Source organism: Lactuca virosa, chromosome 9 (genome assembly GCF_052849685.1).
Source record: "Lactuca virosa cultivar CGN04683 chromosome 9, Lactuca_virosa_CGN04683_v6, whole genome shotgun sequence".
Taxonomy (NCBI): domain Eukaryota; kingdom Viridiplantae; phylum Streptophyta; class Magnoliopsida; order Asterales; family Asteraceae; genus Lactuca; species Lactuca virosa.
The window spans coordinates 177,783,427-177,797,870 of record NC_136434.1 but is presented as its reverse complement, the minus strand read 5'-3'; the positions used below and the strand labels follow the sequence as shown (position 1 = coordinate 177,797,870).

The following is a 14,444-nucleotide window of genomic DNA, read 5'->3' as shown; positions in this document are numbered from 1 at the left end:
GATCCTTAGTCCTATTCTAGCATGCAGTTTTCTGAATCAAAACCATATAGCATAATATATCAAGTATGGGTATCTTGGGGAAAACTTACTTGAGCCCGGCCGGTCGCATGCATCACACACTCCATCTTTCTTAAAATCCTTCCATTTAGATTTTAGAAAACCATTTTTCCTTGTAAAAACCTTTTATCCCCTCAGTTTGAGTCTAGACACCCCCGAGGGTGTGTCCGAATCCCTAAAACCAGGGCTCTGATACCAACTTGTAACATCCCAATTTTCAGGTCCAAAAATTTCTTTTTAATTAACCAACACATAAAAACATTCATAAGAAAATACTGCGAAAACACATCATCTCATAAAACAATGTATCATGTCTGAAAACCCAAGCCATAGAATAATAACATATCAGAGTACAATCCCAGAAAACTCCATGCGGAAACCATATGTGTGTGTGTGTGATGCGATGCTACGCCGCCGGCTCCTTCCCCTTAGACGAAGAGGTACCTGAAACCAAAACCGAAACCGTAAGCACAAAGCTTAGTGAGTTCCCCCATCATACCACATACCATACAATATCATCAGTATCTCTTAATCGGTAATCCTCATCGGTATCTTTCAACCGGTAACTAACATCGGTATCTTTCAACCGGTAATCGTCATCGGTATCTTTCAACCGGTAACCATCATCGGTATCTTTCAACCGGTAACCATCATCGGTATCTTTCAACCGGTAACTGGGGACTATTCCACCCCTTACCACTAGCATACAACAGCAAGGTACAATCATACAGTCAGGCATATCCGGGTACTGACCTACCCCACGGCCCTAAGGGCCGCTGTCAGGGATCCTAATCCCTACTATACACGTAACATATCATGCAGATAATACTCGTGACCAAAGCACATAACCAAACCAAGATAATTATCACAAGGACAATCATCTTACAAATACTCCTCTTTGGTGGGCTGGCATTGTGGCCTTAGACCCACCCCTACTGGAAGGTAACTCACCTCGATGTCGTGCAGTGTTTGAATTATCCTCAGCGCACAAGTCGACTCCCCTCGACTCCTCGATCCCTACACGACGACCTTCAAGTCAACACACAGCCAATACAACCCTAAACAGGGTCAATCCAAGTCTAGTCAAAGTCAACTTCAAGTTGACCCGACTCGCCGAGTTGGGCCGTCAACTCGCCGAGTCCCTCACCCTTTACTCGTCCTTATCCACGACCCGACTCGTCGAGTTGGGCCGTCAACTCGACGAGTTCATCCCTCACATGAACATCGCATGAAACTCATCCGACTCGCCGAGTTGATGAACAACTCGTCGAGTTCACCTTCATCTGATGAACAAGTTCTGTCATCGACTCGCCGAGTTGATGAACAACTCGTCGAGTTCATCTTCATCCTTAAGAAGATTGCCTTGGACTCGCCGAGTCTGTTCTAGCACTCGTCGAGTCCCATGAACTCCAGGTCTAAAATCACGTCCAATACATTGGGTAACTCTTCCTGTCCGATTACAACCCTTCTAACACTCAACTGGGTTCCTTTGACTCTCAACAGATATGAGGCTCAAAGCCTCGGACTCGTCGAGTACAAGAACGGACTCGCCGAGTCAGTCATGTCCACACTCTAAATCCTTGAATTCTGATGTACAACCTTTGATCAAAAGATAGATCCAAGCTTCTATAATCAATCTAGCACGTAAAGTTACAAACTTTACGTGCTTGCATGGGACTTTGAGCTCAAAAAGACATAAAACAAGCTCTTAAGATGCATGGGGCCTTTCATGGGTGCAAAAGCAGTCCCCAACTGCCTTGTGACTCCTTTAATGACGTGATTCCGAAGCTCTAACCCCCAACCATGTTTGCAATCATGGTTGGCCATCAAAAGTGGCTTATAAAAGCCCTAAATCTCCCCAAAAAGGGATCTAACAAATGAAAGAGCAAGGTTACAGCTTTTTACCTTCAATGAACTGTAGAAGGTGCACAAACTCGGGTTCCCTTGGTCTTTACTTGCTTCCTCAAGCCTTTCTCCTTCCTTCTTAAGACCACAAGCACCAAAATCCACCAACAAGGCTTAGATTGCTTCAATAACGGCTAGGGTTTCAATGAGAGGTGTTCTGGGAGCATAAGGGACGTTGTGGCCGACATAACATTGTTTAAATAGGGTGCAAACCCTCAGATTAGGGTTTTTGTCCAGTCAGAGTCTACTCGTCGAGTCCGGGACCCGACTCGACGAGTCCATCACTTAAATCCCGCGCCTCATCCCGCTTTTACTCGGCGAGTTGGTCCTTCAACTCGCCGAGTCCAAGGCCAAAAATGCAAAAATACTTAAATAAAAATACATACCAAGAACCAGGTGCTACACTAAAAAGCTGGTACAAGCCTGGTTCACGGTTAGGTCCGATCCAGAGGTTCAAATACTCAACTATACTACTAGCAAACCCATATATTAATAGACACTTGGTAAAGTCTAACATGCTTTTAAGTATCAAAAAGAAAAATATGTGTGTCAATGTTTACAAAGTTTTTTTTCCTTTAATATTTTTAAAGATAAATGAGATTCATTTTAATGTATTCATATTTGTTAATGCCTTTACATACGTTCTCGGGTTAAATTAGTGGCAGACTTCCTTCTTTTCGGGACATAATTAGGACCTCAGTTTTGATTGAATAGTCCTTCCATACCCTATAAAAATCATATACAAACCTTGATGGAAAGTTAAAAACATAAAAACAGGATATCATAAAAAATATTTCTATGGAGAAATAAATAGCAGCAGTATCTTATTTGTTGAGAGCTTGAAAAAAATTACATGAACCTTCTTTAGATATTAAATTATTACTTTACAAGAGGAAAAAATGTGTATGATAAGGTTATGCACGTCTCCCATCCTTTATCTTTACAAGCATAATGTTCACATCATCTTTAACCTACAATTAAATCAAAACTAATGAAATATTAGGTTTTGTTTGGCATGCTATTTCTAGCTGATAAACCTATTTATTTTTTAAGATTTTTTATATAGTCATGTTTGACAAAACAAAAACTAACTTATAAGTTAGTTTTTTTAAAAACTATCTAGACTATGTTTAGCAAATTAGATAAAAAGCTAGATGATAGTTGACAAAGTAGTTGCTAGCTGTTAAAATATGATGTTTGGTAGAAACTAGTTGATTACTTAGTTAGAAGAAATAAAATGACATTTGGGATAATGAGTTTCTTATAACTAATTAAGGGTATATTTGGAATATGTTTTAAAAAAAGTCCTAAAAAACTAGTCTAAGGGGGGTGTTTGGGATTACTTTTTGATGTTAAAAGTCCTTTTTGTAAAAGGACTTTTTGGCTAGTGATTTTTTCCAAAAGATAGTCTTTAAAATATGTTTGTATTTGCTTTTAGGATAAAAATCATATTTTCATGTTAAAAAGTCCCAAAAGTCACAAAAAGATAGGATTTTGTGACTTTTGAAACACTAACTTTTCCTCCTACACAAAAAGTTATTTTAAAAGATCTTTTGCATTACCCAAATATCTTTTAGCCATTTTTTAACTTTTTGAAAAAGTTAAAAGAGAAAAGTTGTTTTAAAAGCTATCCCAAACACCCCCAGATTTTTAAAAGCTAGCTTATAAGCTATTTTTTGGCTTGAAAAACATAGGAATTTTAAAAAGCTCGAAAAATAACCTAGCTTATTAGCTAGTTGCAGCCAGTGTCAATAATGATCGCTATAGCGAATAACGAGACGATATGATGCATTGTCGCTATGTGGTTTATAGCGATGTAATAACGACATAACGATGTAAATGGATAAAGTGTTTTTGTTAATATGGTATGAATAACAACGTTTTAGGGTTTTTGGTTGACTAAGTCAAAGAAAGCATCAGATATCATCGCTTCATATTCTTGACTCTGACTACGCCTTCGTTGCAACTTCTCTCCATTTCAGCTTCAAAGGTTTTTTTACTCTTTTTTACACTATGTTTTGTTTCTTTCTTTGTTGGCATACTTACGATTTTTGTTCTTCTCAAATCTTAGTCATAATTTTAATGCTTATTGAGTCAATTATAATTTTAAGGTTTATTGAGTCATTGTTAATGAGTTAATCAGTTATGTATTTATTACGATGAACATTATGATGAGCGATATATTTTCGTGAAAGAATAAAGTTAATTTATTGAGTCATTTATTATAATTTTAATGCTTTAAAGATTGAAAATAACACTTTTGTGATATTCATGTTTTCAAACTTATTTGAGGTAAAAGTATTAGTTTTAGTTTATTTATTAGTTATAATTGCTAAATATAGGCAATCGTTAAATATTAAATATTTAAATAGTCGTCGCTATTTTATTGTTATTGCTACGTAGTGTATAGATAAATTGCCGTTATTGCTATTGATAACAAACACAACATTTTACTAGCTTTTCATGAGTTTTTATTTTTATTTTTCTTAAATATACTCTTAAATAATTATAAAAACATATCCTTCTAAATGTCATTTTATATTATTTTATATATCTTCAAGTTAGCTTACCCGCTAGTTTTTATCAAACGTCAGTTTTTATCAGATTGTTTATAAGGTAACAACTAGCATTTTCAGTTACTACGCCAAAAACAGTCTATAATAATTAAAATGACAATACCAACCAAAACAATTAATCAAATTCCGACAAAAATATCCAAACCTCAAGAGAGAAGAGAGAGAGGGATTCATACTTGAAACTTGGTAAGGAGTGAGGTTGGTAGAAAATCAACTCACCAAAGCCCCTTTTGGCTTTTGGTACCTCAATCAACGGGTCTTAAAATTCACCTACACAAATTTTAATGAAATTTAGGAAGTAAAATCACTTTAATAGCTAGATGATCGTGGGAATGTGACATGGGGAGGAATTAAGGTGATGCTTCAAACGTGGGGAACAAAAAGAATATAAAATAAAAGATAATATAATGTAATATCATGAATAATTTTATGGTTACTCGGGTTATCTATACATGAGTTCAACGGGTGTAATAACCTCTCTCTCGTCCTTTCTCGGATCACCACAAATCCCTTTTATTCCCTTCTCCCATTTCAACCCCATTTATCTCCTCCATTCTCATCCACTTGAAATCCTGTTTTTTTTCCTCTAAACTTTCAACAAAAAACACTTCAATTACGAAGCCCTCAATCCAATAAAACTTCTTTCTTGTTCTTTTCCTCCCACATTTCACATTTCTTGGATTTTCTTGGAATACTAGACAAAACCCACCTTTCAAGATCCCCCCTACAACTCATCCCCTTCTGTTTTTGTTTTTTCCTGGGGCTTTCTTGGCCTTAATATTGCGAATTACGAGGTGGTGTTCTTGACGATTTGACCTTTTGCGAAAAAGAAAAGGTAAATCTTTGATGTGGGCAAGAGTCGATTCGTGTGTTTGACGTTTGGAGCTGATTGTAGTTCCACAAAAATGGGGTTTGAAGAAAAGAAGGAAGGAGAGAAGAGTGGACATGAAGAGAGTGGTGATGAGAAAGAAAGTCATGGTAATATGAAGAGGGTCGAAAGTGAGCCCTCTTTGTGTGAAACAGAGGATGAAGGTGAAGACGCAGAAGGTAATAAAATTCAAGTGGGTCCTCAATGCACTCTCAAAGAACAATTTGAAAAAGATAAGGTACGAGTTCTTCTAATTCACCCAATTTTCTTTTTTCATAATTTATGTTACATATATTTGTGATTGTTTGCGATTTTTAGGATGATGAGAGCTTGAGGAAATGGAAGGAACAACTTCTTGGAAATGTTGATATTAATGATGTTGGAGGTATTTTTCATTTAATAATCTTGCAAGAATTTGAAATCATTGTTTGCATTATGTTACAATGTCATGATTACAATTACATGTACTCGAATGTGCCCAAAATGAATAATAGTTTAATTCAAGTAGTCAACCAATGCTGCCAAAATTAATGTTATTGATCACATAAGGGTAAAATGGTAATATCCGATCACATCATGATTTTCAAGTACCTTTGTTTGTTAGTCAAAAATCAATGATATCGATGCTTAGGGGTGAAATGGTAATTTCATATAACAAATTCCTAGAAAAGGAAATGTTGTTCTTTTCGGACATCTTAAAAGAGACCGTGTTGCTCCCATTTTTCGTATCTAAATGTGTAAAGGGAATTTATTTGTTTGTGACTTTACAATAAGGGTATAATGGTAATTTTCTATCATCGCTTTCGTATACCATAAGAAGAGAAATTGTTGGTCTAATCATTAATGATAGTGATCAACGAATGCAATCAAAATCAATCGTATCAATTACATAGGGGCATTCTGGTAATTACAATATAACTATTTTTTTCAGAATCACTAGAACCAGAAGTGAAGATTCTTAGCCTTTCGATCGTGTCACCAGGGAGATCAGACATTGTTCTTCCGATACCTGAAAATGGGAAACCAGAAGGCCGATGGTTTACTCTTAAAGAAGGCTGTCGTTATAGCCTCAGGTTCTCCTTTCAAGTCAGCCATAACATTGTTTTAGGCCTCAAATACACCAACTTTGTTTGGAAAACCGGTGTCAAAGGTAACCCTAACTTTTTATTCTCATCAATTTTAATGTGAAAGGAGTTGTCTTAACTCGTTAAGTCGTTTTGTAAAATTAAGTGATTAACCCATGAAGCTCGTTATGTTTGCAGTGGATAGCACAAGACAAATGCTTGGAACGTTTAGTCCTCAAAATGAAGCCTACACTTATGAGATGCCTGAAGAGACTACTCCTTCTGGGTATTTTGCTAGAGGATCATATTCTGCTAAATCTAAGGTGAATTGGATTTTGAGCTTTGGTTCTTTTATGCATTTTGACTTTTGAAATTAGAAAATTTTCGGATTCAAAAACCATATGTATATTCAATTTATAGATATACACATGCATACGTACATGCACCCAAATGGGCACGATGTAATTTAATAATGAGTAAATTACATTTTTGGTCCCTGAGTATAGTTGATTTTCTCAAGTTTGGTCCTAAAAGTAAAATGACTATTTTTCGTTTAATAGCTCGTTTTTGCAACTTTGGTCTGAAAAAATATTCATTTCACTTTGAATATGGACCTTACAAAAGCAACCTCAAATAAGGATTAGAAATGCGAAAAAAAATTATGGCACCAAAATTGAAAAAATCAAATATATTCAAGGACCAAAGATGTAATTTACTCAATAATTGAACAAATATTAGTTAAATAACAAATCATTTAAAAACATAAAATCGAAAAGGGTAATATAGCTTTGAACAAAGCGAAAACTTAGAGGAAAATAAAGAATAAGGACCAAACTTGCAAAAATTATAGTTTAGGTACCAAAATTACAAAAGATTACAAACCTCAGGGACCATTCTTGTAATTTACTCTTTCTTGTTTGTTGTTTTTTGTAGTTTGTGGACGATGACAACAAGTGCTACTTGGAGATCAGCTATTCGTTTGACATCCGAAAGGATTGGGCAACTGTTGAATAGACAAAAAGACTTCTGTTTTCAAGATTCATAGTAAGACATTAGAAAAACTCAAAAAAAAAAAAAAAAAAAAATTTAAATGTTTGGATTCGATAGTGTCATATCTGGGCAAATTCATTTGTAGTGTCGATGCCATAAGCTGTTTGAGCGAGAGACTTTTTTTTTTTCCTGTGTGTGTGGTCGGTTAATCCTCAATAAGGAGGGAGATTAAGGTTAGATGTTCCTGATTTTCCCTCGGTTTTCAAGATTTATGTGATGAAATTGTATTGTTCTTGTTTTCGATTTTGTATTTTATGGTGTGAAAATTTGTTGTGTTCACTATGGGTTTGATCTTGTTTAAATGTTTACAATGTTTATGGATATAATTTGAACGGTTTGGATTGGTTTTAGTTTTGTTCAGTTAGGAAATTTAAAAGTTTTATCTTTGTAAGAGTCATTTCTTTGGTTGAGGGGCACCTAAGACATTGTATTTGCAAGTTTTTGTTTTGCTAGACAAATGTAACTTCAATTTCTCAAAGTTTCTCAATGACAAACCTTTCATACAATGGATGCAGGTCTATTGGGGTTTCCCGGAATCAGTTTTGCTTTTGAATGTGATAGGTACAATTGTGTGGTTTTTATTGTAATCAACAAATATATCATACAGTAAATAAGGACATGAGAATTTTAAACGCAATTTGGTGATAACATTTATGTTTGTGGGATGGACCATGCAGACACTTTTGAAGACATGATTGTCCAAATGTGAGCGGGACTGAGATTGTAAATATGTAATATGCTAGTAAGTAAATTAGTCATTTAGTGGCAAAAGTGTAAAATAAGGAACTTCAGGAGTTATCATGTATATTGTCTAGAGAGTGAGAAACACTTTAAAGATTGTCTTCCAAACATATTTTGGGTCTGAGACGGAAGATAAGAAATGTCATTCCAAGATGAAACTTAATAAAATCTACTAATTTGTGATATATACTTCTTCTATATTTTTAGATACAAAACTATAAATAATATATCAAGATCAACACTGAAAAACAAATGAGCTAAACCATGGATGGAATCAAGTAAATTTTGTGTTAAATAGCAACTTTAGTGTAAGTTCACGATTCCAAATAAGAAATTGTTTCCATACCATATTAGATGTTTCTCTTTCGTAATCACAGGTCTTACAAAGAATATATTCACATGCTATGTGTCAACCAGTACTACGAACATATTAATGATATTAGTTACCATAATAAAAAAGGATACACCTTAATACATGATTTTTTTTATCATTTTCAACTCATGGCATATTGTGCTAACAATGAAATACATGAATATAAGAAAAGGATGTTCCTTAATACATAAATTATTTCCTATTACAAAAACAGTCTTTCCTATGTGCTTAAAAGCGACTACAAAAAATTGGAATGAAAAGAAACAACTACCATAACAATGGCATATTGTAATAACAATGAGAAAAAAACTAAAATTAAATACCCATAAAATCTTTAAAATCAAAATGATTAAACATTATCCAAAAACACAACCGTAATAGTCTATTAAATCAAAATGGAGATGTAAAAAATCTAATAGATTTTTTAGGGAAATCTTTAAGAACAAAAACATTGGTTTTATATTTGTTAGAACCTAGTATTAAACGATCTTCCACCATTGCTTGCTTCTATAAGGTCATACGTGTTGGGTTTTTTTTTTTTTTGCTAAATGAATAGTTGTTCCCAACTTCCCATCCCACATTGGTAAAAGGATGAATGTTTGGGAAGACTCCAAGTTTGTAAAAGGAGCTCAAAGCTTTGGTTTCAAAGCATCACAATCACTACACTTGAAGTGTTTGATTTTTTTTTCTATTTTTCTTAGAGCTTAGAAAAATGTTAGTCAACTTTGGAGAGTATGAGTGTAATTTGGGGGGAGGCCGGAGAGATTAGGTCATATGATTGTAACAATTATCATATAGTGGATCATTCTTGTTGGAGGCATGTGTTTTTCTTCGGTTTTAGAGTTTTCTACATGTATTCTTGTGTCCAGTTTTTTTCTTTATTATTGTTATTTGGAGGGTTGTTGGAGATTTTTTAGGCTATTTTCTCAATAATAGCAGATAATTCGATTTCAATCTATTTTATTAACCCATTTTGGTAGCGCTCCCACTTTTTTTTATTTTAGACTTCCAATGATTTTCTTCTTCATTTACAATGTAGTTGATAATATACCTGGCGAATTTTGGGCTTAGGAAATGGGAAAATGTTTTCTATTGTAACGTCCCAAATTTTCAAACCAAATTTTTATTTTTAAATCAAATGAATCCATACAATTCAAGTATAAAAGTAACTTCCAATTGTTTTAAGAATATAAATTAGAGTAATAAAATCATAAGTGCGGAACATTTCAAAATCATAATAGCAGACACGATGCAATCACGTCGTGCTCTTCCCTTTGCTCCCAGAAGAACATGAAAATTTTAAACTTAAACTGTTAGCACAAAGCTTAGTGAGTTCCCTAAAATACCACACACAACACAGAATAATGGGCCCAACCCTAAGGGTATATTTCAACCCAATGGGCCAACCCTTGTGAATGTTGTGATCTAATTACACGAATGGGCTCATCCTTTGTGAATGTTATGATTCAACAATAATAGGCCCAACCCTAGGGGTATATATCGACTACACTAACCGCCTAAATCAATCACAAGCTAAACCTCAGCCTATAGCTTAAAACCTCCATGTTTAACACAAAAGTCAAATTGGTCAAATAGTCAAAAAGTCAACGGTCAACGACTACTCATGACGTGATCCAATAAATGACAAAATAGTCTTGTTTTGCCCAGAACTCAAGCCGTGAACCCCAAGAAGTCACACTATGAATTCACACCTGAACCAACTTTTCTTTAAGTCCTTAAATCATTAAGTTCAGACCTCATAAGCTCAAATCACGACCTTCTTAGTGACTTAATGGATAAAATTTTCAACTTTATCCATTTTCATGACTCAAAAACACCATTTTTGAATCAAGGTCATAAAGAAACCCAAAAATCCACTAAGGACATGCATGGACCAAATAACCACTCCATTTCACCACAATGGGTTCATAAATCATCAAATATTCAAATGCAACCTTTGAACATAGAGTTTTCCAAACTATAACTAAACATGAACCAAGAGACCAAAACTTGCATAAAAACTTAGATCTACAAAGAATAATACATAAATCTTGAAACATGAGGACTTATAAAGGTGCAGAATATGTTGAGGATGATGGATCTAAGCTGGGACAAATCTTCCTTGCACCAAGAGAGACTTCCTTCACCATCAAGCTTCATCAAAATAGGCTTAAACACTCAAAACTCAAGCTTGGAGGCTAGGGTTATGTTAAGGAACGTTGTGAGAAGATGGAGGCTGACAATTGACCTAATTCTAGAGATCATGCCCTCAAAAACGGAGTAAACCCTAAAAACTGGGTTTGGGCTATAATGACAATACGTTGTGACACCCTATGTGTCACGCCGTGATAGGCCTGATCCAGCAAGGCCCAAATCAACTTAAGCCCAAACTGTCTTCCAGCCAAAAACTCAACCTTATATTTAAAATCTTATTCTCTTAGCCCAAAACCTCATTCCTTTAAGGTCCAAACTTCAACCCTTAAAGCCCGAGAACTTCTCATGATCAACTAAGTTCGTCTTCATGAATAATGAAACATCCCAAAGCCGGGTTTTACATGTAACGCTTGCATATTCGGGCTAGTCAATTTAGAGACAATAAACGTCAAAAATGACTTTTTGATAAAAGACTATTTAGGATAAATAATCTTAACAAAAGTTATAGTATATGTCACAAGGATTTCATACGTATAAAGAACGCGGAAATCCGACTTATAACAAAGAAGTTATGACATGTTGAAGTTTTACGACAAAACCGGCACGACTCTGGGAATAGTAAAAAGTGAATTTACAATAAAATACATTTTAGCCTTAGATATCTAAACTAAAGTCATAGTATACGTTAAGCCGAGAGCCTGCAAAAAAAGAACGTCAAAATCTGACTCCGTATGAGAAAGTTATGATATTTCTAAAGATTTAGCATAGAAGTGTACAACCCGGAAATCGAATTTTAGATCGGTCGATTTTTAGCCAAAACAATCTAAAAGAGAATTGAAGATCTCGTTAATAGGAGCTCAACGATAAAAAGACAGTCGAAAACGGAGCTCGTATGCGAAAGATATGGACGAAACTTAGTCCCTACTCTTCGAGCGCGGCGAATTCGATGCAGATTTGTAAATCTGAGATAGAATGAGAATTAGCAGATGGAGTCTAAATGAAAGTCGTAGTACTCATAAATACCAACATGTGGATATAAAGAACATCGATAATAGAGCTCGTATGTTAAATATATGAACGAAACTTAGTCCCTACTCTTCGAGCGTGATAAATTCGATACAGATTTGTAAATCTGGGATAGAATGAGAATTAGCCGACGGGTCTAAATGAAAGTTATAGTACTCGTAAATACCAATGCGTGGATATAAAGACCGTACAAAACGGAGCTCGTACGCGGAAGATACGGACGAAACTTAGGGCCTACTCTATGATCAAACCTCTATAAATAAAGGATGAATTATTCATATTTTCTTACACCATTTCTCTAAAATCTCTCTAGAATCCTTCTTTCTTTCTTTTTCAATTTCTCCTAGTTTTAGGGTGCGATAGAGAAACTCTAAGTCGTCAAAAAGCCGACGAAAGAAGTTTTTAGAGTCGGAGTTCTACCTGCGTAATTTTCTGGTTTTCGTTAAAACCCCGGTAATTAAGCTACACTATTCTGTTTTCAGTGTAACTTATATTTATAGTCATAAGTCGTTATTATGAACCTATAAACAATATATGTGCTAAGTTTTATAAAATATAAAGTGTTATTATAATATCTCTTAACTACTCGCGGTACGGGGAATCTGGTTTGAAGGGTCGCATAAGGTTGTTGGATTTCAAAAGTGCTATAATGCCAAAATGGTCCTGCCATATGGTGTTTCGTGTCAGGCCCCTATCTGTACATAGTAATTGAAAAGTATTGTTTAACATTTATAAAACAATGTCGCTCGTAAATAGTCGCTCGTAAAAGTATTGTTTAACATTTATAAAACAATGTCGCTCGTAACATTGTGGGATTGAAATCCTTATGTACTCATCAGGTTTCCCAACCTGACCCACTAAGTTTATTTGTATCACATGTGTCGATATGAAGCTACATTACACTGAGAGATTAAAGGATATGTAAATCACTAGTGTAAATAAATGTAAGGTTTGTTTATGATTATATTTCTGTATTGACGATGACATCCCAATGTTTTAATATAAACAAAATACATCTCTTCGGAAATGCTTTGATAATATATTTATCATGTTTTCTGGGAATAAATTCTGCAATATTAATCTCTAAAATGAACACTCTGATTTTCAAATAAGCATAAATAAATTTTTTTAAATGACCGTGAATTTTGGGATGTCACATTACATCTATCTAGCTGCTACTACATAAGACCAAAATTTTGAGGTCCCCTTGGAACGATAGGCCCTAGGCGGTCGCCCATGTTTCCACCGTCTAGAACGACCCTAAAGGTATCAATATCTCATGCAGGAATTGAAGTAACTTTGATTTCTAAGTGAAGAATCAACCCTTTTCTCTTCATGTCTATTGTTCGGAAGGTATAATTCTTCTTTTAACCTCTTTAATCCATATCTAGGGTTTGGTGTTATGTCTTGAAATTCAAACTTTGTGTTCGTTATTGGTTAATTGAGGTTTCTAGTTGTTATCTCATCCTTAGAACATCATATCATCATTAACTTTCATCATATTTGTTTGGTTGAAGTTTGATGGAGATTTTAGGTGTTTCTAACCCTAGACTACTATTTGATGATTAATTTATGGTTTGAATGAGTTTTTGAAGCTTGTACATTGCTTTAGAATATGAAAGTATCACTATTCTATTACTACTTAAACTATCAGTGTTTTGTAAACAATGACAATGGGACCTTATTTTGGCAAATCATGTTCAAAATTTGATAAAAGACTTTTAAAATGATTTGAATTAACTAATCAATAGAAGGTGTTTCATATGGTATGATTTTGCTGTGTATTCTGTTCCTAACATATATGAAAAAGACTATATCGTCATTTTATCTTTTTTATTATTTGTTTATTATTTATTAATTAAAGAAATTGAATTAATGTGATTTATAGATATCCACAACCACCTTCCCTACTAAAAGAATCAACAACCACCACCAGCTACCGACAACCACGATCGGAAAACCAAGCCACACTAGAAGAAAGTTTAATGGAAAAATCAAACCATGAACCAGACCTGGAGAATATCGAAGGACTAACTAGGAAAATCAAAGCAATCAAGAAATCTGAACCAAACCCAGAAAATCAAACCTGAAGGAAATCGGAGGAGGAACTAGATAAGGAAACTCATTATAGAAACTAGAGAGTCTGATGGCTGGCCTTTAGCTTTATCTTTATCGGACTTCAGATCATGGGACAGCCTTATATTTCCTTTGGAGAAGACAATGGTGGCCAGTTCTTTTCATGGATAAGGAAACAGTTCCAAAGTAGGGACATGGTTTAGGCTAGTGGTTCAAGTGGTTTAGGGAAACGTAGATGGGTGAGAGAGAAAAAGGCTCATGACGATAGAGGTGTTAGCTTTTACGGATCTAACTAACAAATCTTTCACATGGTTGTTGATTGTGACAGTGATGTTAGCTGTGCAGATGGCAGAATGAGATGAGACAGTGGCATATGGATGAAACTTTCACATGTTGTCAAGTTCACAAGCTCTAATGTTAGCTCCAACGGCGAAGAGGAAGGGGAACATGGGAAACCAATTTCAATGGAAGGTATCAAATGAATCTAGGGTTGAATGCATTTCACGTGACGAGATAAAGAGATAGGTGGGACCCAAGTTTTCTATAATAACAAA

At 34.8% G+C, this 14,444-nt stretch overlaps 1 protein-coding gene across 1 annotated transcript; it reads left to right on the top strand.

Annotated features, from left to right (window-relative positions):
• Positions 1–4,998: 4,998 nt before the first annotated feature.
• On the top strand, positions 4,999–7,799 carry LOC145137923 (rho GDP-dissociation inhibitor 1-like). The gene is made up of 5 exons (XM_079072063.1): positions 4,999–5,644; positions 5,725–5,791; positions 6,338–6,556; positions 6,669–6,793; positions 7,404–7,799. Exons 1-5 carry the CDS (start codon positions 5,444–5,446, stop codon positions 7,482–7,484), a joined length of 693 nt encoding a protein of 230 aa, XP_078928189.1. The 5' UTR covers positions 4,999–5,443; the 3' UTR covers positions 7,485–7,799.
• Positions 7,800–14,444: the final 6,645 nt, after the last annotated feature.

Excerpts from the sequence above, each read along its gene's own strand:
- LOC145137923 (XM_079072063.1), top strand. The coding sequence starts at position 5,444 with ATGGGGTTTGAAGAAAAGAAGGAAGGAGAGAAGAGTGGACATGAAGAG. Across the intron at positions 5,645-5,724 it reads AACAATTTGAAAAAGATAAG|GATGATGAGAGCTTGAGGAA; the intron begins GTACGAGTTCTT and ends TGCGATTTTTAG. Across the intron at positions 6,794-7,403 it reads CATATTCTGCTAAATCTAAG|TTTGTGGACGATGACAACAA; the intron begins GTGAATTGGATT and ends TGTTTTTTGTAG.